Source organism: Leptonychotes weddellii, chromosome 4, assembly GCF_054177405.1.
Source record: "Leptonychotes weddellii isolate Sample4059 chromosome 4, ASM5417740v2, whole genome shotgun sequence".
Classification (NCBI taxonomy): Eukaryota; Metazoa; Chordata; class Mammalia; order Carnivora; family Phocidae; genus Leptonychotes; species Leptonychotes weddellii.
In genome coordinates, this window is record NC_138372.1 from 133,882,722 (window position 1) to 133,909,477 (window position 26,756).

The 26,756-nt window shown below is 39.2% G+C and overlaps 1 protein-coding gene and 1 non-coding gene across 4 annotated transcripts; both read right to left on the minus strand.

Moving 5' to 3' along the window:
- CFAP418 (cilia and flagella associated protein 418) lies at positions 1–22,931 on the minus strand. Of its 3 annotated transcripts, XM_081816279.1 has the most exons (7): positions 22,583–22,748; positions 19,240–19,349; positions 18,360–18,447; positions 15,310–15,374; positions 14,699–14,764; positions 5,935–6,030; positions 1–2,159 (listed from the first exon to the last, which is right to left on the minus strand). In XM_081816279.1, exons 2-7 carry the CDS (start codon positions 19,290–19,292, stop codon positions 2,006–2,008), a joined length of 522 nt encoding a protein of 173 aa, XP_081672405.1. In that variant the 5' UTR covers positions 19,293–19,349; positions 22,583–22,748; the 3' UTR covers positions 1–2,005. The 3 variants fall into 3 exon arrangements, with proteins under 3 accessions (XP_081672405.1, XP_081672403.1, XP_081672404.1); XM_081816277.1 differs by lacking the exon at positions 19,240–19,349 and having other exon boundaries at positions 22,583–22,916; XM_081816278.1 differs by lacking the exons at positions 5,935–6,030; positions 19,240–19,349 and having other exon boundaries at positions 22,583–22,931.
- A 298-nt stretch (positions 22,932–23,229) lies between these two features.
- On the minus strand, positions 23,230–23,311 carry TRNAS-AGA (transfer RNA serine (anticodon AGA)). Its single transcript has one exon. It is a non-coding gene; the product is annotated as a tRNA-Ser (tRNA).
- Positions 23,312–26,756: the final 3,445 nt, after the last annotated feature.

Genomic DNA, 26,756 nt, shown 5'->3' on the forward strand with positions numbered 1-26,756 from the left:
TACAGAATAAAGCTATTTATTATTTATTCATTTCTAGGCAGGATAAGGGTCTGAGAGTATAATACAGTTCAAAGAAAGTAGCTACCTGGCTTGACAAAAAATAGATAATTGCTAAAGTAGAAAATTATTATAAATATTAAAAACAAATAGGCAAAACATCTTGAAAGTTTTATAGACTTTACATTTTAAAATTATAGTTCATCAAACTATGATTTTATTCTGCATTGTTACTAAAATAGTTGCATTGTGGCTTAAATTTCCACTGGTAATAATTTATCCATTTGTATATAAACATAATATTCTTTCTACATTTTAGATTAAAAATTATACAATATTAAAAAGCTTATAAAATAAATTGCTAACAAAAATGTGAACTCATATGTACATTTCTGACACTGGGGAATTATGGAATGCCAAACATGAGCAATGTATCCAAGATATAGGATAGTAATGAAATAATAAAAGAGAAAAACATATTTTCAAATTAATGATTTAGTAGATTTGCTCATTTGAATAAAGAGAAAACATCACCATTGTGACTAGTGGTTTCTCAATCAAATCCCCTTGTTTCTCATACAATTACACAGAGATAAAATTTTAGGGAGTAAAAAATCTTTATTCAAAGATAAAATCTGTAAACATTGTCAATACAAAAATGTAAGCATCTGCCACTGTGAGTTCACTATGGGTTTTGTTGCAATGCTAGACTTACTAGAGTCAGTTTTACAGGTAAGCAAATGTGTCACACCTAGGAAAAGGATTTTAATGGCCGGTCTTTCTTCTTACTTGAGTGGTGTGACTGGAATGGATTCAGCATAAGACTAAGCAATCACAACTTCACTTCAATTACTCCCTTTCAGCATGCCTTGTGTCATACATTTGAACTATATCTTAGACACATGCAATAAAGAGCTTATGGCAGATTGGAAAGCCCCCAGAATTTTTCCATGGTGCTGGGAACTGATAATTTTGAGATAACTGATTTCCTGAATGTGCTGCTATTGTAGGGTTCCTCCAGCCTCAGAGATGTCAAGGAGGTGCACTGTCCTACCTCAGATTACCTGTTGGTTCCACTATGCTTTATTTCTTTTCTCATGCACTCATCTAACAATCAACATGTCAACCTGATCCTACCAGAAAATCAACAGGCTGCCTGAGAAAGTATTTTACTTACTGTTCACTTGATGGGATTTTAGGCACTGAAGGCTACAGAACTACTTGGAAAAAATCCAATAATGATCTATCTATATTAGGATTTTCCTTATGATTATAGGTACACCAACGCATTTTTTTATATATAAATGAATATTTACTAAACTAGCAAACTAACTTTTGATATCTAAATGAACATAAGGAGAAGAAATAAGCTAAAACTAGAATATATACTTATCATTATTGTGCATAATATCATTTGGAGTTACTGAGGTAAGGTCAATATAGGCAGTGTTTTCATTTACAATAAACCTGTGCTCCCCCAAATCCTTCAGTTAGCCACTGATCACATGGTTTCTGCCATGTCTAAATTCTGATCTTTGGCAACAACAGATCTGACCAGAGGAGATGCTATATACACCCCTCAGTGACCTCTCTGCACTGGCTGGCTTTATCCCCTTTAAATGTTGTAAATAAGGAATATTTAGCTAAGTGTATTAGCAGTGACTAATACTGCAGTTGCTAATGAATGGCTATATATTTGTATGAAACTCCATAATAAAACTTCCATTTAACAGGAGATAGGCTAGCAAAGAATTAGGATAACTTGCTACCTTACTTACTAAGTGAAATGCCCATACATCAAAAAGAGATAATTCCAAAATGTTAAAGCACATTATCTTCTCAAGTCCATTAGGTCTTTGAAAATCTATACTATATAGTCATTAAATGAAATTTCCTGTCTTTTTCCAAAGGGCATGATACTGCTTCGTACCTCTTTCTAAATATGTTGATAATTACTGGAGACTGCTCTCATTGTATACATTTGTCTGAATACGAAAAGTCTGCATCCTTAATGTTTACCACAAACCCAACGAAGCTGATGATCGGTCTGAAGGTCAGTCAGATCTTCAATAGTTCTCCAGCTACATTGGCAGGCATATGCCCGTGTTCCTTTCTTCTTTACCAACTTTGTTCTTAACTTGTGGAACTCTGGCATGTTGTTCCTGTCAATAAAAAATGAAGATTTTAGCACAGTGGCTTTGCTCAGAGCTGAATGACTTAAAAAAAAAAGTTCTCATTGCTTTATTTTCCTATCTTTACAACATCTGAACACTAAACAACCTTGGTCTTCTCACCCAAACAACAGAAGATAGGCTTCTGTGTTCTTTCTGATGGTATTTCCTTGGTATCCAGTGCTTTTGAATGGCAATCCTCTAGGCCTGTTTATTAAAGCTGTCGTAATAGAACACAATGAACTAAAAGGCTGAATGAAGAATTACTGATTTGTCCTGTCAGAGATGACACGATATGAGGAGAGTGAGAGGTATGGTGGTACATTTCCTACCTCAGATACTCACCTACACCATATTCTAAAAGCCCGCAATATGGCCAATGGAGGGCGTATAAGAGGCATAAATAGGCTTCTGATGGGTTAACTATAGCATTTTTCATTAGAGAAAAAGTGCCTGTTATTTCCATTTGTTGAACTAATATTGTATCTTTCATTTGTTCAATGATATACTTATCGGCAAGATATACTATTAGCAACAGAATAAACGTCTATCCTGCGTTAAATGTCAATAATGTTAAAATAATTAAATCAATGGGCAGGACATCATAAAAAATGATAACCATCTGACTTGATGCTACTATAAAAAAAGACTAGAGAAGTTAATTTAAGTTTAATGAACTGAAAATCAATTATGATTTTCATGATAATCCATGTACTGAATTTATGTAACTATTCTGTGACAGGAAAAAAAGTGAAAAATTCAAAATGAAATGATGAAAAAATACAAAGTAATATGATGAAATACCGTATGAATATTAAAAAAAGAGACACAAAGTGCTGTCACTGCAACAGAAGGCAGGCTACAAAGTGCCCTCTGGTGGCCAACGGGCACCACACTCAGTACTGTATTGTACAAAATAAGGCATAGTTTAGGTTTGAGCCTAACAAAACCTAGATTTTCCAGGCCAACTGTTTGATTTCAGTAAACTAGGGGGAAGAGATGGATCATCTAAGCTTTATCAGAAAGAAAAAAACTCCACAAAATGAATACTAAATGTTCTTTATTCAATCTGCAATATATTGTGACAAATTTAACATTTGATACTTGACTGAATCCTTAGAGATTTTATGAGTAGGAATCATGAATAGCCAGGAAACTAATTAATGCATTTCGAATTGTTTTTAGGAAGCACATATCTTAAAAGCTTAGAAAAATAATTTTCCATAAACAAAATGATTTAGTAGGAAAATAAAAGCATCTTATTTAGCTGCTACGCCAGGATGATCAAGTATAGCTTATACCTGTTTTTGAAAATTCTAGAACTTGTCAAAGCTAGGATACACATTTCCCTCATTTATAAGATAAGGACAATAAAACAAGCCAATGTGCAGACTGATACCACTAAAAATAAATGGCTCCCCATGTTCTGCCAGGCAATCAATGGCACCCTGCAAGTCTTTTGACTTGCCTTCTTTGGTGACCACCTACTTGTACTTTCCTTCGGCTATTACTCCCCACCCTCCGCAAGTGTTTCATCTTCTCCCCACTCCTGTACTTTCAGCAGCTCACATCCTAATTCACACAGCCATGCTATCAGATGTGAAAATCTTCCATTTCCTAGCTTTCCCCTGAATACATCACTATTTTACCTCCTTCAACCCAGTCACAGAGAGCTCACTACAGCATTGACATTACATGCATTCTATAAAAACTATACTAGTTTTCTAAAAATTGATGGTTCATATTGGTGACATAGGGGGTTACTGACCACTCATTACATTAATCAGAGCAGAGGACTGAGAAAAGTCAGAAATGGCAAAACAGACCTGAAATTAAAAGTTAACTTTTCCAACTCTGGGATTAAAAGTGGGCTAACCTGATCAGGGATTTTGGGACTGCACTAGGCTTCATTTGGGTTGGGAAATGTGAAACCTCTCAAATTGTAATTTTTCTATGAATTTGTGTATTTGAATTTTTGTGTATGTGTAGAGAGGATTCAAAGTTTTCATAAGATTTTCACAGTGGTTTGATGTGGAAGAGTTTAAAAAACAATTCAAGTAAAGGAGACTCCTATGGATTTACAGGAGAATGGCTGCCAGAAGAGGTGTGGAAGAAAGACTCTCACCTTTTTCTTTATCTATTAGAGAGAGATAGAATATATTCTGATTACTTGTGTCAGAAAATATAATTCTTGTTTAGGCCCAGGTTTGGGGTGGGGGATAAAAATGCATGATGTATGCACTTCATTAATTTTTAGCGCTTAATTTTTTTTTTTTTTTTAAAGATTTTATTTATTTATTTGACAGAGAGTCACAGCGAGAGAGGGAACACAAGCAGGGGGAGAGGCAGAGGGAGAAGCAGGCTTCCCGCGGAGCAGGGAGCCCGATGCGGGGCTCGATCCCAGGACCCTGGGATCATGACCTGAGCCGAAGGCAGACGCTTAACGACTGAGCCACCCAGGCGCCCCTTTAGCGCTTAATTTTTATTTGAAAATGTAATGTACAATTCACAGCCTAATTTTATTTATTTATTTATTTATTTATTTATTTAGTTAGTTAGTTAGTTAGTTAGTTAGTTAGTTAAGCAGGCTCCACGCCCAGCACAGAGCCCAACGTGGGGCTTGAACTTAGGACCCTGAGATCAAGATCTGAGCTGAAATCAAGGGTCAGATGCTTAACCAACTGAGCCACCCAGGTGCCTCACGTGATGTATAATTCAGATACATTTTTATAACTTACAATATCTTAAAAACATTAGTTATGGCTTAAGTGTATAAGAACGTATAAACTGCAGAAACATGAGTCAGACACTATCCTGACCCCAAGGAGGGAGGCAGACGTATACCAACCGAAGATTTTCAATCTTCTATTCCAGGGAGTGCTAGAATAGGTACGAAGTGCTGTGGACACATAGGAAAAGATGGATTTACTTCCAAGTTGACGGAGTGGTGAGGGAATCATGAAGGATGTGCAATGAACTGTACCCTTAGGGACAGGTCAGGTTTAGGTAAATAAAGGGTGGGATGGTGGGAAGGCTGCACCAGGAAGGGAAGAGCCTGCATTATCACAGGGAATGGCGGCAGTACTGAGTACTCGGATGCAGCTATAATCTTGTGAAGATGAATGAAGGGGGGGAATCGGAGGGAGAGACGAACCATGAGAGACTACGGACTGTGAGAAACAAACTGAGGGTTCTAGAGGGGAGGGGGTGGGGGGATGGGTTAGCCTGGTGATGGGTATTAAAGAGGGCACGTACTGCATGGAGCACTGGGTGTTATACGCAAACAATGAATCATGGAACACTACATCAAGAACTAATGATGTAATGTATGGTGACTAACATAACATTAAAAAAAAAAGTAAACTGCAGAAGGACATGCTGGGTGACAGACAGATGGGGGCCGGATGGTGAAGGGTGTTGAATCCTCACTAAGGAACTTGGACACGACTCCACATGCAGAAGAGTTTTGGGCAAGAGCATGGCACACACAGAGTTATGCGTTAATTCTCAGCAAGGAAAGGGTGGTCTGAAAGAAGTGACTGTAGGCAGAAAAATCAGTGAGAAGGCTATTACTATACTCCTGTCTGGAAGTCACATATCCTCACAGGCTGACAGCAGACAGATGAAGAGGAGATGACAGAAATATGCAAGAGGTGGAGGCCACATGATCTTGCCAAGTCCACCAAGAGACGTTATAGCAAAATAAGAAATATAAAGTTATTGCTTGGTACGTTTTTTCACAGGGTGAAGTTCTTTGGAAACATACCTGAAAAACAGATAATCGCATGATTTGTCCCACATATAGTCGTCGTAGCTTACTACCCAGAAATCACATGCTATACAACGCAGATGATCACATGCTCTGTTCAGAGAAAAACAACAGTACATTAAAGATTACTGGTATGTTTAAATATGGAAATCTGGTGATTTATTCATAGGATACACCACATATTACAGATTACTGAATAAACGACAGAAAAGTAAGGATTAATGTGATTAAAAATTTTTGTATGAAAGGATTATATATCAGGGCGCCTGGGTGGCTCAGTCGTTGGGCATCTGCCTTCGGGTCAGGTCATGATCCCAGGGTCCTGGGATCGAGCCCCTCATCAGACTCCCTGCTCAGTGGGGAGCCTGCTTCTTCCTCTCCCTCTGCCTGCTGCTCTGCCTACTTGTGCTCTCTCTCTCTCTGTCAAATAAATAAAATCTTTAAAAAAAAAAAAAAAGAAAGGATTATATACCTTTAGGTAAAAATTTTCAGGTTAAATTTCTGCACAAACTTTCAGGTTAAATTTTTGCATAAAGCTTCCTATTTTACTAAGATTTTACACACTGATATGTATATATACACATATGCACACATGCATATCATATAGATATAAAACAAAGGGATGTGCAGATCTTTTAGTTCAATGGTTTTCAAATTGGGTCTGAGGGAGATGTTCACTTAAGATAACTTCTTTAAGTTGCTTCACTTCCTATTGAAAATTTGAGGGGTGCCTCTATCACAGAATTTGCCACATCATATGGAAATCAAACTGTTTCCGCATAAGCTACTTAAATACTGGGACAATATCTTATTTGCTTCTGCTTCCCCAATATATGGCATTAATGCATTCATTCACTCACTTAAAAGATATTTCCTGAAAGCATACTATGTGCTCGTGAGTTTCTGTCCTCATGGAGCTTATACTCTAATGAGAGAAGAAATAATCCTCATAATAACTAAGTTATATAGTTTGTTAGAAGGTGAAAAGTGTGGGGTGCCTGGGTGGCTCAGGCGTTAAGCGTCTGCCTTCGGCTCAGGTCATGATCCCAGGGTCCTGGGATCGAGCCCCACATTGGGCTCCCTGCTCAGCGGGAGGCCTGCTTCTCCCTCTCCTACTCCCCCTGCTTGTGTTCCCTCTCTCACTGTGTCTCTCTCTGTCAAATAAATAAATAAAATCTTAAAAAAAAAAAAAAAGGTGAAAAGTGGGGCGCCTGGGTGGCTCAGTTGGTTAAGCGTCTGCCTTCGGCTCAGGTCATGATCCCAGGATCCTGGGATCGAGTCCCACATGGGGCTCCCTGCTCAGCGGGGAGCCTGCTTCTTCCTCTCCCTTGGCCTGCTGCTCCCCCTCCTTGTGCTCACTCTCTCTCTCTCAAATAAATAAATAAAATCTTAAAAAAAAAGAAGGTGAAAAGTGCTTCCAATTTTTGGGAGTATCGGGAAAGAGTGGATTGTAATTCATTAGGTAGAGTAGTCTGCACAGGCCTCACTGAGAAGGTACATACATCTGAGCAGATTCTTTAAGTGGAGTGAGAGGTCGTTAAGAACAGGGGTTAAGAGAAGATTATATTTAAGAAGGGAGGGAAAAAAAGCATATTTTTATGTTGATGGCAAAGCTGCAGTGAAAAGCAAAACACTGATGATACAGGAGAAAGGGGTAGAAGTACTGGAATGACACTTAGCACGTAATAGGTCCTTACTGAATATGTGAGGAAATGAAATGCAACGCAATTCTCAAAACTCATATGCTACATAGTAAATTTAGGAGTAAAATAACAATATATGGAAATACTTATGAACTGCTGTTGCAAACAATTTGATTTATATAATGTGATTTACTTTAAAAAGAAGAAACTTCTTCCATTGTCTGAAGTATTTAAAAACTAGAATCAATATAGATACACACTTGACTATCTAAAAATTAAAAGGAAGAAGGGACTTTTTTTTAAAGATTTATTTCAGAGGGAGTTGTGCACCTGTGCACGCGCACATGTAGGGGTAGTAGGGGCAGAAAACCTTCAAGCAGACTCCCACTGAGCGCACAGCCTGATGTGGCGCTCAATTTCACGAACCATGAAATCATGACCTGAGCTGAAACGAAGAGTCAGATGCTTAACTGAGCCACCCAGCCGCCCCAATAAGAGATTTTAAGATACTGGGGCGCCTGGGTGGCTCAGTCGTTAAGCGTCTGCCTTCGGCTCGGGTCATGATCCAGGGTCCTGGGATCGAGTGCTGCATTGGGCTCCCTGCTCCTTGGGAGCCTGCTTCTCCCTCTGTCTGTCTGTCTCTCTCTGTGTCTCTCATGAATAAATAAATAAAATCTTAAAAAAACCCAAACACATCAGTCTATAAGCCATTTATCTCAAGAATTTTTACTGCACTGCAAAATTGCTAAGGTGGCAAAAACCAGGATACCACTTGGATACCTATTATAAAGGGAAAAGACTGAATAATATGCAATACATATGGAATATTAGGTAGCCAATAAAGAGAATTAGATTTATCTACTGACCTAGAGGGATGTCCAAAGCAAGGTACACAGTTAACATATATAGCAGGAGCCTACTTTTGTTAAAAACAACCAAAAAAATTTCCTGTATAGGTGTTTGTAAGTTTGTAAGAACATGGGGAAAAATGTGGAAGGTTATATACTATACAGTTAACACTGGCTGCCTCAGGGGTAGTGGGAATGGAGGAGAGAGAAGATTATTATCTTTTTCTTTATACATTTTTAAATTGTTTTATTTTTAAAATAAGCATTCAATACTTCTGCAATAAAAAATAATTTAAAAGCCCCATCATTAGATGGTTTTCCACTTATTTCCCTCTAAAATTCAGATATGGTAACTTCAAAATTGCAAATATTTTTTGGCCTGAAAATTTCTTTGAAAATAAATGTTTATTTTAAAAATTATTATTAATCATAAAAATAACTAAGCACTCAAAATCTATACCAGTTTCATAAACAATTCCATATTTTCTTTCAAACTGTTAGCAATTTATAGAGTTGTATTTGTACATATGGCAATTCAACACAATTACATTTGTACACATTTGAAATTGGATTTTGAATGTACAAGTCAGGAAATGCAAAATGATGGTTCCCAAAGCTGCCATAACTTGCTTTCTTATGCATATGTAGTTTATTACATGATTGCACAGAGTGTTAACTTTAATGCCTTAATACATATGTGCAATTTGGCTAAATTATTGCTGTTGTGGGAACTATAATTTAGAATTTCCTGACGTTGTGTATGTGTAAAATCTCAACCGTAATGTTAAATACAGCTTTTTAATTTAATTTAAAATTTAGTAGTTTATTCAAATCTATTCACACTACCACATTTTTCTACAAACACTGCCCTGTGAGAAAAATAAAACTAACTTGCAGCTAAGAAATCATTCTGCTGCTACGATTCACTCTATTGGATCATAATTAGTAGCAGTCTATGGAATAATCCAGTCTTACAAGTAGTTTAAAAAATAGCAGAGTAAAATTCGATTTGGCTTGAAAATAATGCCTTGATTTTATCTATACCTTATTAATGCCACCATGCTTCCTGCTACTACTCTTTCTCCTTTCCACCAACTGGGTAAAAGACTCAAATCTTTACACTCTAAAATCATTCAGCAGTACTCCCAAACCAGAGCTTTATCTAGAAATCAAACAAATAAAACACATGGAAAACAGGCAGAATAGACTCAGTTTCCTTTACGCCCTGGGCATGTAAATTAGTGCTTATTTTCAGGGCTTAAATATATTTCTCTTCCATAACTATAAACATATAAGAGGATGTCTAAAAAAGGGCATGATTCTAATGAAAGATAAATTGTCAGGATTCCTCTTCCAAAATGTGGAGGAATACAAATATAAAGGTGTCACCAACAGCTCTGTCCTTTTGTCCAGCTAATACATAACAACTTTTTACTATTTTTAAGGTGTTCCTGATGGGAATGCCCAAAATACAGCCCAATAGAGTCTTCTGCCCAGACTCTGGTTCTCAGTTAAATCCTGTCAGATCTACACAGTGGCCTAGGAAGCCTTGCTGTTTGGACAGTTGGAAAGTAACAGTAGCCACAATAGCAAAAACAGCTAAGTTTCTTCCCTCTTGCATACGTTACATGGCCTTCTGTAAATCGGTATACTAGAAAGGATAATGGACCAGGAACAAGTTACATATTTGAGTCCTTGGTTTATAGTAACTTCTGTGATCTTGGCAAGGCACATTACTTGGAAGTCATTCTTGAGAACATTCTCTTTTACTTCCCATAGCCATTTAAACACTGAGTTCTGTCAATTCTAGATTCTAAATGGCACAAATATGACACCTTTTCCCTACAGCTACTGTCACTACTCAGGTCACAGCTACCATCCCCGTCTCTTTCCTGGAGCACTGTAACTACTACCTGCTGACTGTTCTCCCTGTGTCCTCTCCTGTCTTGCCCCTCCAACTTCCAAACCATTTTCCATTCAGCAGCCAAAATGACTTTCTTTAGAAACACAAATACGATTGTCACCCCATCTGCCAAAAACAAAAACCAAAACACGCCCCCCAAAACAATTAAAGGCTTCCACTGCATATGACACACTTTTCCTAAAATCCTCCAGAGGACTACAGGACCCCAAACCAAATGTGCCTCGACTACCTCTCCAGGCCCATCAAGAGCCATTCTTTCCCCCACTCACTATGTTGCAGCTCATCTGGCTGCCCTCTGCTACTCCAGCTCAGGGATCATCTAACACTGTGTGCCCTCTGGCTCTAATGGTCTCCTCTCTTTGCTAACTCATTTTTCATACTGTAATCTGATTAAATGTTATTTGGTTGGGAAAGCATTCTCTAGCCCTTCATATTAGCTGGGGTGCTAATTATCTATGCTTATCGTACCCTGCACTTTCCCTTCACATTATGTATTATGTAGGACCTAGCAAGCAGGTGGTTAATTAATATGTGTTCAGTGAATTTAACACCAGTGTCTCAATTTCCTCATTTATCAAATGGGGTTAAAAAGTCTTGCTCCAAGGGGCACCTGGGTGGCTCAGTCATTAAGCCTCTGCCTTCGGCTCAGGTCATGATCCCAGAGTCCTGGGATCAAGCCCCACATCGGGCTCCCTCCTCAGTGGGAGGCCTGCTTCTCCCTCTCCCACTCCCCCTGCTTGTATTCCCTCTCTCACTGTCTCTCTCTCTCTATCAAATAAATAAATAAAATCTTTTTTTTTTTAAAGATTTATTTATTTATTTGAGAGAGTGAGAATGAGAGAGAGAGAGAGTACATGAGAGGGGGGAGGGTTAGAGGGAGAAGCAGGCTCCTCGTCGATCAGGGAGCCCGATGCGGGACTCGATCCCAGGACTCCAGGATCATGACCTGAGCCGAAGGCAGTCACTTAACCAACTGAGCCACCCAGGCGCCCCCAAATAAATAAATAAAATCTTAAAAAAAAAAAGTCTTGCTCTATTTGCATCTTTTTTTTTTCCTGTGGAGCTAAACCAATAAGCATATATAAAAAAGTGCTCTGGACAGTATAAAGTACTTCACACATAAAATGTTTTACGTGCACGTGAACAAGTATAGGCTTATCTTTCTGTGGGTGCAGATCTGTGTTAGGAAGAGGTTGGTCCATAAGGGTATCTTTGTAATGGGGTGGAAGAAAAGACCTGTGAATATACACAGTTACCTATGCATATATATGCAAACAGTATGTGTTTTTTTCATCTTGTAGCTGTGCAGAAAGTAGGAAGGAGTTTGATGGATACTGGCATGCTCATGGATCAATATTGTGTGAAAGGACCCTCACGCTATAAAAATAAGTCATTTTTGGGTGCCTGGGTGGCTCAGATGGTTAAGTGTCTGCCTTCGGCTCAGGTCATGATCCCAGGGTCCTGGGATCGAGTCCCGCATCGGGCTCCCTGCTCAGCCAGGAGCCTGCCTCTCCCTCTGCCTCTCTCTCTGTCTCTGATGAATAAATAAAATCTTAAAAAAAAATAATAAAAAAACAAGAATAGGCCATTCTTCTGTCCACTTAAATTCCATCTGGAGCAAGATTCTTCTGTGCTAGAACCAAATCAAAGTACATGTAAAAAATACTATATAAAAGAAAATCCTCATGAAATATTTACTCTTTGAAAGTAAACCAGAATGGATCGTCTTAGAGACCATTTTTATTTATTTATTATTTTTATTTTTTGAGAGAGAGACTGAGAGAGAGTGAGCGCACGTGGCGGGGGAGCAGAGGGAGAGGGAGAGATCTTAAGCAGGCTCCTTGGCCCAGCATGGAGCCCAATGCAGGGCTCGATCTCACGACCCTGAGATCATGACCTAAGCAGAAATCAAGAGTCAGATGCTTACCTGACTGCGCTACCCAGGCGCCCTGAGACCATTTTAAAAATTAGAAGACCCGTGTAAGTAAACACTGATACATATTTCCTGAGATAAAATGGAAAAGTAGTAGGAGAATATAGGATTCCGGGCACCGAAAGAGAACACAGTGAGAAGGCAGGACTGACAGATGAGAAAAGACAAACGAATAACTGCAAACTATTACTCAAACTATCTTCACTGTCTTTTGCACCACAGGCATACTATAATGTATTATTCCATTTAATCCTCCCAGTATCTCCGTGGAGTGTGTTCAGTTTTTACGGGTGAGGAAACCAGTTTCAGAAGACACATACCTTCTCTAAAGGTTTCACATCTCCTCATAAGGGGCACAATGAAAGATCTGAACTTGGGCATTCTGCCATCAGAACTCTTTCTCTTCATGCTCTAGGGTGTCATCATTCACCTCTTTACCACTTCCTCTCCTGGCTAGGGTTTTATTTATTCATTTATTTATTTTTGGTATCTAGTATTTAGCGCAGGGCCTAGGACATGCTGGGCATTCAATGAATATTATAAAAAGAAAAGAAAAAAGAAGCTCAAATAGAATGACAAAATAAATTTGTAGATAAGCAGATAAGACAGTGAGGACACACATTAGAGAGGAGGGTCATTCCAGACAGGGAATAAATGTAAAAATACTCAGAAGCAGAAAGATGTAAGTGGAAAGCAGGGGATAACAAATGTTCTAGTTGGAAGTGGACTATCTGACCTGGGTTCTCACTGGAGGTGAAGGGACCAAGAAGAGAAAGAACACAATTTGGTAAAGCAAATAACCCTAGAGTTAATGTAAGACAAACAGCAACTCTCATTTTCCCTCTGAACAGGGGAGATGTGCTCAGAAGAATAAGTTAGGGATATTATCCTTCATGCTGTATGTGAGTGAAGCGAGAGAGGAAGTGGATGGTAACAGGGAAGCTGCTGCAGTTCCTAGGTGATTGGAAAGAACCTGGGACTGGAGGGGGTATGGTCTGGGAACACGGAGACAAGTCCCAGTGACTCCACCCGGTAAGTCAGGATTGACAGCAACCTGACTATACTCTTCTCTAAGGGCCAGTTTGTGTCTTTGATTCTTTGTATAGCTAGCCCTCAACACACAATGATTCAAGTGCTGTCAATTGTTACTTACAGCCCTTACAGCAGGCAGCACCCCAGTGGGCTTCTGTTAGCCTGTCTGCTGCCTGCTGTTTCCGATACAGGCTTCCCCAGACTCTCAAGTTTCCTTTGGTCCCATAGTCTTTCTTCCTAGGTTTCCTAGGATCTAGGCCAGCACCACCACAACCCCCAACAATGTCTTTTCAGATCCTACTTCTATTATTCAATATAACCGTTATTCCTCCTAAAACATGGTTAACATGCAATCATGTATCTCATTCTTCTCTTTCTTAAAAAATTAACAGAAAATAAAAAAGTGTTTTAGAAATAACTAGACAAAATATAATAATCTAGGCAAACAGGCCTCTGCAAAAATAGAATCAACAGTATCAGGACAACAGAAAGATATGCTTAAAACCAATCTGTTTCCCTACATTATGACAATGATAATGGAATATGCTAGCAGTATGGAGTAGGTGGTATCGTGACCACAAGACTGCCCTGAAAGGGGTGAGGAGTTAGATAGTGGGTGTATGGGATGGGGAAGCGACAAAGAAAGGAGGATTTCTGCATTTTAAATACGTAAAATCAAGCGACTATGCTTGAGAACTTTCTGAGTACTGAAGACCCAGCTTTCTCATGCTGGCTGAGATGGTGGGTAATGCATCACGCGTCCGCATGGCCACATTGCTTCGCCTGTCTTCTCCACTGGCTTCTACTGCCCAGAAGGCAAAAATGGCAAGGCAGAAGCTCACTCTCTTGGTGTCCTGTGGAAAGCAGGCTGGCACTGGAGTGACCCAAGCATTTCAAGTGGGGCTTAGAAATGGGCATCAACACAATGGGTATATACCATATACCCAATATCACAGCTTTCAAAAGCTATTGCCCAGAATAACAAACATTTCAGTACAGTGTTCTTAGACTGGCTAATAAAACACACGTCTGATTTTGACATAGATGGATGCCAAGAACTACATTTTAACAACAGGGTTATCAACTGTGAAAAACCTAATAAGAAAGATAATCTATTTCTTTTTTTTTTAAAGATTTATTTATCTGAGAGAGAAAGAGAGAGTGTGTATGCGCACACGCACAAGCAGGGGGAGGGGCAGAGGGAGAGGAAGAGAGAGAGAGAGAGAGAGAATCCCAAGCAGGACCCCTGCTGAGAGCGGAGCCTGCCATGGGGCTCAGATCTCACAACCCTGAGATCATGACCTGAGCCGAAAATCAAGTTGGACACTTAACTAATTGAGCTGGCCAGGCGCCTCAAGAAAATCTACTTCTGATATCCTACCTCTGTGAAGTACGTGTTCCGATTCCGCACGGAGCAGTGCTTCCACCGAGGTACACTGGGCTGCAACTAGACAGGTTCGATAGATGGAAGGAAAAAATTACAACAGAAAAATATGAGAAGTTAATTTGGCCTCACTGACTCTATATTCTTGTAATCAAATTGTATATTTTCCTGAGCAGGCCAATTATTTCAAAGAAGAGGCGTTTATTCCAGGATCCCTGCATTATTGGATATAACCTATACATTCAGGAACACTCAAGGAGTTAAAATGAGTCACCAAAAAATGTGTTTGCCAAACAATGTAAGGGACAAAATAAAGACTGAAGAGTATAACAGAACATTAATTTTGAGAAACTGTTCACACTTATTTTTTTTTCATATGGCAGAAAATTATTTACAATAGCAATAATCTTCCATTCAAGTTCTTTTACACCAAGGGGTCACAGACCATAAGAACACTGAAGATACTGCTATTGGTCTTTCTCCTGAAAGCCAACCAGTGCTTTGTTGTTCAATGTCACTGTTGTTTAAATGGTAACAAAATCTGTAAGGCTTTGCTCATGGTGTTTGCTCACTAGTGTGTGTAATTCACTAAAGCCATCTCAACTTACCTTTTACCAAGGCCTTGAATGGAAGCTCTGACAGATGTGTTACCTGAAGATTTAGATTTTAATTTCTGTTAAAAAACAAAACAAAACAATAAAAGGCCAAGGGTAACTTAGAGAATTCTAACATAAAAACTAATATTCTTTATTTTATAACAAGAATATTTTTTAAATGACTTAAATAAAAATTCTGTATCATTTTAAGGTTTCTGAAATAAAAACAATGATCAAAACCTTTTAAAGGCAAAAGGGAAGTAGACCTCCCTGAGGAATTAGTAAATTACTCGGCTAACTTTTAGTCTAGGAAATTGATATACTGCCATTATTAGCATGCTAAGATTTGGAGTCACTTTATAACTCTTCAGTTAATACCAAGTTCAGTGATTTAATATGAAGGATCTGCTATTTAAAACTTCAACCTGGAAAAATTCAATTGAGGAAAAAAACCTCAGACTCATTTTTAAAGGCTGTGAATGGTACCCACCTGAACTAAAAATAAACTAACCAAACTGCTGGGTAACTTCAGGAATATTAATTTTGATCAAATAAAATGGTATCAACCGATAGACATTCAAGGAAATTGTAGACCTACCTAGTCAAAACTATACAGTAGTTCCTATATGGTTACATAACATCATCATCATTAGTAAGCATTTATTAAGTGTTAACTGGTGTATGGTACCAAACAGCATAAACCAACCACATACTAGGACCACCGTCAAGGAAAGGAAGTTGGAGAAAAGGCAATATAAACTATGCAGAGACATGCCTTCATCTTACCTTGTAGGTGAGGAAATTTAATGGAGGCAAAAATACTTCATTTTACAATTTCTCTTAACTTTCTTATTTGATGTTAAACAGAACTGGAAAAATTTTTGGTGCAGGTCTGAAAAAATAATGTGCATCTTTTTTTTGAGAAAAGTATTTCATGTACCATCCACTTATGGCTTGAAGCTGGCACACTGTGGCATTTGTTGTCATTCTTGGGCTTTCTTGTGTGGGTCTGAGAGCAGTTCAGAAACTCAACAGAATGAATGCGTGAGTGATGGGGGAGGAAGCAGTACTCTCAAGAGCATAATCTGGTCTGGACAAGGTGGGCATGCACACCTCTTCACAGACACCTCTTTTCCTCACCCAGTCCATGTTTGAAACAGACCTGCTCTTCTCCAGAAATTTATTCAGGTTGTTTTTTCCCTTGCAGTCTGGAGAATGGATATAGTAACTAAAAAAAGGGAGCATACAGAAGTACATAGACGTTTACCTCTTCATGATTGTAGGAGTTATTCTTATTTCAAATTAGTGTATTTTAAAGCTAAAGCAGAGAAATATTTCCTTCTCCTTCTGAAATGTCTTGAACTAAAGAGACAGGGCCTCATATATAGATACACATCCTGTAGTACTTAATAATGAATTGTTCAGATGATCCATGAATAACAAGAACATCATGTAGTCTTCTCTATTAATTAAATTAGCATTGCTATTTAGCATTTATGATGCATTCTTGTTTGCAGAGTATTCAACACCATTATTACTATGTTGATGTGTTAATCAACTAGGCCATCAGCTTATTAATTTACCACCTGCTTATGAACTGAAAATGTTAAATTTAGAGAAATAAAGACCTTAAGCTCTGTATCAGTCATTTGATTTTTAGTCTGGCTGACAAAAATAAAAGTGGCTCATATGCATATCCTTACCACCATCACCGCCTAGTGATTTTTAGTCTATCTAGCTTTAATCTTCCCCCTTTAAAAAAAAACCTCTTTGGTATTATATTTATTCTTAGATTTTTTTTTTCTTCTTTGTGGTCTCTGTAATATAGACTTCCATTTGGTCTCTTCTTAAATCTCACAAATATATTTTACACCCACCACACTGGTAAAAATTAAAGTATACAGATTTTCATCTACTGCTGGTGAGAAGAATAGAAATGATATAGTCACTCTGGAAAACATTTTGGCAATGGGTAGAAAAGTGGAAGATAAAGCACACTTAATGACCTAGCAATTCCTCCCCTAGGTTTGCACATCCTAGAGAAACTCCTGTATGTAGGTAAAAGAACACATGTGAAAATATCCGATGAAACACTGTTTTAAAAGCAACAACTGGGGGGCATCTAGGTGGCTCAGTTGGTTAAGCGACTGCCTTTTGCTCAGGTCATGATCCCGGGGGTCCTGGGATTGAGTCCCACATCGGGCCTCCCTTGCTCTGTGGGGAGCCTGCTTCTCCCTCTCCCTCTGCCTGCCACTCTCCCTGTTGTGCTGTCAAATAAATAAATAAAATCTAAAAAAAAAAAAAAAAAGCAACAACTGGGTACAATCTAAATGTCTATTACCAGGGAAGTGGATAAATAAACTGTGGTAAGTCACATAATGGACTATTGTCAGTTAAAATGGTTTATGATTATACAAGTATAATTAAGAAATAAAAGTATGGATGGAAAGGACAGGTTACCTCTGGGAATGAAGGCAGTAGAGTAGGATTTGGAGAGTTCTTAAACTATATCTATAATTTCTATTTCTTTAAAAGAAAAATCCAGAGAAGCAAATATGACAAAACATTAAGATATGTTCACTATGGGTGGTAAATATATAGTTGGCTGTTACACTGTTTTATGAGCTTTTTATAAAGTTGATAGATACAAAAGCATTTAAACATTAAAATACTAACAATTTACTCACTGGTTCATGGGTAACAGCAATGGCATTGCATCTGAGATATCAAGCACATTCCTATAATAAAAGCTGTTTTTGGTCTTTTAGAAAAGTGTTCTTAGAATATACAAATAAAATAACCAACTTCATCTGTGAGCTGACTTCTGCTCTAACAGCTTTTCTAATTTTTCATTCTTGCTAAGAAACGAACAGCAAAATACATGAGAGTTTTTAATATTTTATTTCTTCTACAACTCTAAGTGGAATAATTCCCTTAAAACAATTGTATTTTTCAGAATTCAAGGGACTAGATACTTGTGTATTCTATACATTTTCAGACTATTTTAAACTTGTTTTGAAATAATGAAAAGAATTACTGCACACTTATAATACTTAACTTACAAAGGTTTTTTTGTCAAAGTTGGGTTCTTCAAATATTTCATTAATAAGACTGTCAAGATCATCTTCTTTCTCAAATGTTTCTGCTGATCTGAAAACAAAACTGAAGCTTAAGTACAGATAAAGTCAGTATCAGAAGAATTTTGCTTAAATAGTCTATTATTACAGTTGATAACAAAGATAATTGTGGTGTTAATTATTTTCCCTCTATGGACATAGTTGAAGACTGTTGAGACAAAGATGTAGTTTATCAGGTACAAATTCACATACATACGTTACTATTTCACACTTAAAATAAGACATTTAAGGGGGCACCTGGGTGGCTCAGTGGTTAAGCGTCTGCCTTCAGCTCAGGTCACGATCCCAGGGTCCTGGGATCGAGCCCCACATTGGGCCCCCTGCTCAGCCAGGAGCCTGCCTCTCCCTCTCCTGCTCCCCCTACTTGTATTCCCCCTCTAGCTGTCTCTCTCTCTGTGTCAAATAAATAAAATCTTTAAAAAAAAAGACATTTAAAGCTATACGTTATATTCAAGAGAAAGCTGGGCATGCACTTTATAAATTATGGACTTATTTAAAGAACACAAAATATGTACCATTTTAAGTAGAACCTGAGAATTATAAACAAAGATAATTTTAATGAGTTTTTTCTAATTTTTTCCCTAAGAGTTCCACTGTAAGTCAAATAATTGTACCTTTTTACTACAGGAGCTGGAGGTTATATAATCAAATGATCAATATAAAAAAAAAAAAGAGCAATATTCACCTGACAGAGTATCTCAACTACCTTTCTATTTTGTGCAGGGAAAGCCATCACAGAATTATTGATACAAACCGTTACTCCGCAAAACCTCTATTTAATAGCTAACATTTACTGAATACTTACAATATAGGTGAAGAAGCAGGGACTGAGAGATTCAGAAACTCGCCCAAAGTCATACAACTAGTGGGAGGAGATGCTTGGAATTCAATCTAGGGCAGTCCGGACACCTAACACTAAACAAGATGAACTCTTTTTAGAGTTTATATGTTACAGATGCTTCACATCAACTTTATAACTTCATTAGACCATTAAAATATTTGTTTTAGAAGACAAGTTTTTTAGTCAGATTCTAACTTTAGAAATGTATTTACTCTGAAAATTCTTGAGGATTATACTCCTTCTTTGTTACTGCTTGGAGTAATTAACCCAATGTAAGAAAAACCAGATAGTGCTGCTTAATACCGAATGTCTGATTCCATCTACCTCCAGGCTTGCCTCTTCAGTTGCTCCCTCCCTAACTTTTATCCTTAAAGTCTTCCACCCAGTACTGGCTTGTTCTCTTGACTTACAAGTATGCATAAGACTTATTTTTTATTTATTTATTTTTATTAAAGATTTTATTTATTTTTTGACAGAGAGAGACACAGCGAGAGAGGGAACACAAGCAGGGGGAGTGGGAGAGGGAGAAGCAGGCTTCCCGCAGAGCAGGGAGCCCGATGCGGGGCTCGATCCCAGGACCCTGGGATCATGACCTGAGCCGAAGGCAGACGCTTAACGACTGAGCCACCCAGGAGTCCCTCTTTTAATCTTTTGATGCTATAATACAGTAATCTTTTTTTAAAGTTTATTTTTTTAGTAATCTCTACACCAAACGTGGGGCTCAAACTCATGACCTCGAGATCAAGAGTCACATGCTTTTCCAACTAAGCCAGCCAGGTGTCCTTATAATACAGTAACCTTAATCAAAGGTTAATAAACATTTATTGGTTTCCCCCTCAACTTCACTTCTTTTATTGTAATCTTGATTAAAAATATAGTTTTTGTCAAAAATAAAAGGTATACTCTAAATAAAAAAAATTAAACAGTTGAAACCTACAATTAAATGTGAAAGGTATATATAAAAGCTTAAATCTAGATCTACAATATCCTGGTAGACTTGGAAATATGACCTTGGGCAAGTAACTCTTTTACTAAGTCTTAGTTTGGTCAGTGAAAGGGGGATAATATGATTCACGTCATAGGGTTGGGGAGAGTAAATGAAATAACACATACAGAGCACTTAGCATATAGAAAGGACTCAATAAATGTTGGCTATTATTACAACTATTATATAGGAGATTATGATATTATCTGTAAATATTCCCATCTGTATCATCCTGAACCACTTTAGTCCTATGCAGTTCAACTCACAGCATTTTTTTTTTAAACTAATCATGTACTTCTCTTTATCATTTTGAACACTTCAACAACTTGTATATGTTTTGATCTCTTACATTAGCAGTCGTTCCTGGTATCCAGATGTTGCATGGTCATTTATTTTATTATTTGCAGACCTATCATTTAATAGACTTCAGTATTTTAACTCTTATAAGGGAAAGAGATAACAGCTGCATTGCTTTACAGTTGGTAGGTAGTCTCCTGTTAATAAATTCATAATATAAATCGATTCCTAATTTTTAAATATCAATTTTGGCTCATGATAAAATTTTTATATTTGACATTATATACCATGTAGGGATTGTATTTGGGTATTAGGTTTAGGGCCCTTGCTGCTGTTTTTTTTGCATAATTTACAACTACATTACCAAATGAAAAGTTTTAACACATGAATAACAACAGTACTGGCTTGCTACCGCTTTTATAAATGTATTACTGAAAAATCTGATGTAGTAAGGTGAGGTGAGATGCTAGAAACATTATGGATGGATTTCAGTAGTGCAATAAGTGGCTATGGAGAGAGGCATAAAAGGACCTGTTCTTGAAAAGGATCCACCTTAGCAGCCGTTTCCATTTTGAGGAGCCTGCTCCAAGACATCCTATCCCTCTGCACACTAGTTTTCCTAAGATGAACAGGCTTTGGAAGGCTCTTAGATAAATTCTCTCCATCCCAAAAGGAATGAATAAAAAAAACAAAAGAAATTGCAAAGTAACACTGCTTGTGGGATGGGGATGGTGGATGTACTGGGAATGAGTACATAAGGACCTCCAGCATACCAGACAATAACATACAAATTAATGAGAGTGATATTTGCATAAACATTCAGTCAAGAAAGCATTAGCCCCTTCAAAGTAGTCATTTTAGTTGGCTCTACACTTGATTTTTAGAATGCTGCCCAGTACTCAACTAATTTTTAGAACTTCCATTTCTGAACTTCAGAATCTTCTCAATGTTTTTATCTTCCAAGGGTTAATTTTTATAAACAAATGCCATTAGCGGTTAAGTCTGATAAACTGGGTACCAATGTTGTTGGTAAATACTTCTGGGAAATCATGCCCACGAACACCAAGACCAAACAAAACCAAACCACAGATGCAGGCATAAATTGACAAGAATGACTTTCTTGGGTTGTTCCAAAGCTGCCTTTGTGTAATTCCACAAACATTTCCAACAGAGTTACTGCAGAGGCTCCCAAGTCATCACTTTGAAGGACAATATGCATTCTGATGCAACAATTTTGACCTTTTGGGATTGAGGAGAAAATGAGAGGAAAAAGGAAGTCCTTTTATGATTATACGGAATCAAAGAGATTAACAAATTTGAAAGGTAGTTTTTTGGATCAAAAACCAGAATATTTAAGAAATCTCCTCAAATTTCAATTTGGATGCGAGATTCCCTGGGACCTTAACTGGAGGTCACGGGGAGAAGGTAGGTGGTTGGATTAATACAGTGTTCACAATAATTAACCATTTATCATAAATGTAATCTTATTCAATTCTCTGAGTTAAAAAAAAAAAAAAGCTAATGACACAGAAGAGAACGGAATCGTTTTCTCCAACAACCGGCCCAAGGATTATTCTGCTTGGGAATTGGGTCAGAGGCGATAGGCTGAGGTTCTCTTTGGGAACGAACACCTCACGCGGGTGGGGGGGCTGGGATGAGAACCGCTCAGGCTGACAGAGCTGGTCAGAGAGGCCCTCTCGGGGCTCAGGGGAGGGCCCCTAAGCTGCACCTCTCTCTCCCCAGCTCCATTAGGTCCCCCGGGGCTCCGTCTGGGTGAAAGAGACTGGGTGAGGTCTCTCACGGGCGGGGCTAGCTCACTGGGGCTTGCCCGGGTTGCCGAATTGGGCCTTGGTAAGAGATGCTCAAATCCTCCTGGACAGGGAGTTGAAGTGTGTGCTATCCCGGGGGTGGGGAGCTGAGGATCTGGGCCCGACTAGGGACAGAAGCTGGAGATCGTGGGCAGAGGGCGGCTTCAGGGCGTGGAGCAGGCTTTACCAGGACAGCTCACCCTTCCCGCCTGTTAACCTGAGATTCTCTTTCGCCTCGGCTCGGTTCCGGTCGTTGCTGAGGATGCCGCCGCCGCAGCCTCTGGGCCGCTGCACTATGCCCAGTGTCGGTGGGTCGGGTCTGCAAAATTTGGACTCGACCTCATCCAAGAGCTCGTCCAAGTCCTTCGCCATCTTGAAACGTTACGTCTTTCCCCCGTTCCCGTCGCGGCAGCGCCGGTTGGTTTCCAGGGGCAACGCGAGGACCCGCCGAGCGTGCCCGCGCCCGCGCCCGCGCATGCGTTCGCCGTCCCAAGACGGCCCAGGCGTCCGCGAGCCTCTGGGGTTAACGCGCTCGAGCAAAAGGACGCCGTGGGTCCGCGACTTCTGGTGGCGCTGGGCTACCCCTGGGGCCAGAGGTCGGAGCTGTCTCTTTCTGCGTGACCTCGCGACGCTTTGTTTTTTTTTGTTGCAGATTGGCGTGTTTTGTCCCATCTCCCCCTCCTGGGCCCAGGTTGTAACCACAATCACACGACACCGTAGCTCCCTCGTTCGCTCCTTTTACGGCCCCCTTGGGGTCCCCGTTGTATTCCAAGCGTTCATAAATTCTTTAAATAATTTGCGGGAAAAGCTGGGGAGAGCTCTCCAAAAGGAAAGCAAGTATCGGCTGCAAAAAGCTAACCTTTCCGTAGTCGGCAGGATTCGAACCTGCGCGGGGAGACCCCAATGGATTTCTAGTCCATCGCCTTAACCACTCGGCCACGACTACTGCTGTTGTTAATTTTGGCAGTGAGATCTATGTAGACTCTTCACACAAGTGTCTACGGTGTAACAGGTATGTTTTGAGGAGGAGAAAAACATTATAAAGCTGTTCGGTCAGTTAAGAGCATATTTGAATGTTACGACTAATAATTTTAGCTATTCCAGATACTCTCTGAGCATATACCGTCCAAGCCAATCCTTTTCTTTTCTATCAGGAAAAACAGTTCTAGTCAGATTTCTAGTTAGAGTCAGAAAACAGGAGGGAGGAAGGAAAGCCTGGTACTACCGCACACTTGCTTTCTCAGTAATGGAGCCATTTCCAGGAGGGAATCTGGAACGTAGGGGTGTCTGGCCAGCTCTAGGCTTCCTTGCCTGGCTCTCCGTTCCATCCCTTCGCCTCTTTCTTGGACAAACAGCTCCCAGGACTCTCTTTTCATGGACAAGGCACTAAAATGCTATTATTACCCGCCGATTTAAATTGACTAGGCAGGATCAGACTGTCCCATCGTGCTCTAAAGCCCTACTTTGAAAAGTGTAATGTGTGATACAAATGCAAGGTGTTGTTATTTAATGATATTCCTGTAAATACTACAAACCGTGTAACCTGAACTTTGAGTATTTCTAAAGTGGGGTAGTGACGAGGTTGGCCGCCCTGGAAACCCTGAAAATAGTTTGATCCAAGTGATTTAGTAGCTTCGTTTATTTGGTTTGTTGCGTGTTCAAAATGTCTTTAATGTCCCTGAAGAGCAAAGTGCAGTGGTGTGCTGGAATCAATGATACCTGCTCACTAGAGCCCAACTTTACATTTTTATGCATTTTGGAAGCCAATTGTTAAATGCAACCATTAATTAAGACTAAATTATATAAACTTACAATTAAACTAATGACATTAAAAACAAAAGTAATACTCAAAATTCACCGTAGTCTAGTGATTTCCCCACATTTTATTATAATTTATGCAGTTGAGATTAGTTATAATCTATTGTGTCTGAAATACTATAGAATGGGTTGTTACTGTGAATCTCTTCTTAACTTCCCATTCAGGGATGTCACTGGGTAGTTTGAAGTCAGCCTTCCTGGGTGTATTTACACCAGGGACATTGTAAATGCTACAAAACATGGTTTTTTCTCCATATGAGCTGGTTGTCAAGCATCTACCAGCAACCGCTAATGTTACTATTAGACCAACCTTGAATATTCTCAGGAAGGCAACACTCCTCTTAATCCGTAGGGCTGTTCTGTTTTAGCCTGCAGCTTCGTTTTACCCATATGAATGCTGACATACTGTCTGATTTCCTACTCAATTTTTAAAAGATACTATTTTTCCCCTCCAAGTTGCCTTGCTGGGTGATTGTACTTTGAATTGACCTCCAGCAGAAAGACAGGAATAAGCCATTTGATATTGAAGTTGCCCTTGCAACATGGGTTCCAGGGGGAGTAATGCATAGTTACCATCCAGTTTAACAGGCTTAAATTAATAATTTGATTTTTCTCTAGAAATGGTGAAATCTGAGGTGATATGGCTAGTAGTTGAGAGAATCTATTCGCATGTAGAGGATTTGCATGAAGGACTGAAAAGTTAAAAGCGGAAATGCTTGTAGTTGTGTGTTTTGTTTGTATGATTATAAGAAAATATTGGAGCTGTTTCCTTCTTCCACTCCCATCCTCATTTTAATAAAATACCATGTATAGATAGATCATCCAGGGGTTGGTGCTTTGAGAATTTTGCTTACAGCTCATTCAACTCTTCATTGGGCCTCTTGACATTAGTGGTGTTGTCTTTCTGGTTTGCCTTAGAGAGAGAAAACAAGTTCAGTGTCTACAAGGAGAAATGTCACATATCACATATGTACATGATGACTGGGTATACATTCCTGCAGATCACAGAAGATTTTAAAAAAATACTATTATAGATTTCTTTGGTATTTTCTTTTTGTTTTCCAAGGTGAGGAATCTTATTTATTATCTCTATAGTTGCGAATATGTGTACACAGTGTAGTAAATTCCTTGTCCCCCTAAGTCTTTCACAGTTTTGGAAAGCATGCCTAGTGTCAGTTGTTTCATAAAGGAGAATAGCCAAGTGTTTTCAGATGAGACAATTATTAAACATGGTAAAAGGAGCATGCTGTGTATTATTATGTTACTTTGTATTCTAAGGAAGTATTTTAGGAAAAAGTGTCCAGAATAAGAAAATAAAGCCCTGTTGGCTTTTCCAAGTAACTGCAGAAAGCTCCGAGCCTGCCTTCTTGCTAGCACCATTCTAACTGAGTTAGGGGTGGTGATACGGCTGGTTCTGTTGTCCCGCACAGCTCCAGGCCAACCTTTTCAGTTACAAGGTGTTTTATAATCCTCCTGGCTATTCACATAATGAATTGCAAGGCCTCTTTAAATTCCCATGTACTTGGGTTCAATTTTCCCAGCCCTGCTTTCCTCCCACGCATCCCAGACCTTCTAAAATGAACATCCACTGCTGGGCAGTGATGGTGGTGTGAGAGGAGGCATCCTTCCAGAACAATTGCCAGCCCCCCAGCAGCTGATGCTGTGGCAGAAACAGAATAGCACTGAGGCAGCTCCGGTTCTTTTAAGTGGTCCCTCAGTTAGGCCTCGATGTCATGTAGGTAAACTCAGTCCAGAACATGCAGAATCTTTATTGGAATTTGTGCATTCATCTCTCACAGCTGTGAAGAGTTTAGACTAATCACAACCCTCCCTGGGATACTATCATCTTTGTAATTTGAAAAAGGATCAGGAGCCTGCAGGCTTGGAACGTCTTGAGAAAACTCTGGCCCCGAAATACATCATCACACGTGGGGGACACCACTTGCAGCATCATTGCAGAGAGCTTAAGAATGCTGAAATCAAGTATTTCTCTGGCGTGATTTCAAATGGCCTGAGAAATCTGAGAACTGCTTTTTTTAAAAAAATCTTTTTTTTTTTACTGCAAAACAGATTCTTTCCTCTTCCATCAACCCCGTTGCTGTCAATGTGTCTGATGTTAGGTGCCAGAAATGAGCATAACCTTTTCATGATAACAATGCCAAGGTTAACATGGCCGCCAGGGGCTCTCTCAAGAATCTGTTAGGGTGTATTTTGATCCACAGACACGTTCCGAAGGCATCCACCTCCTTAGTCTTTCCAGTCTCAGTACATTTCTCTTCAGCAGCCTGGATAAAACCTGTCACTTTTTGCCAGACCTTCTCATGCTTGGGGGCCCCTCGGACACTATTTTTCATTGACCCCCTTGTGTCCATATGGAAGAGCTAGGTTCAAAGTTGGGATTTGGGAAGCAGCCTCTGACAGCACAGAAGCCTAGTGAACTATGGTCATTTGTTCAGGAGGTCCGTATTCACAGATGTGCTCTAAGAGTGTAATACAATTTTTGGCCCCACCCAACAAGGTATTTTATTACCATCCATATAGGAACCAACAAACAGATCGGCCTGAGGAGGCAA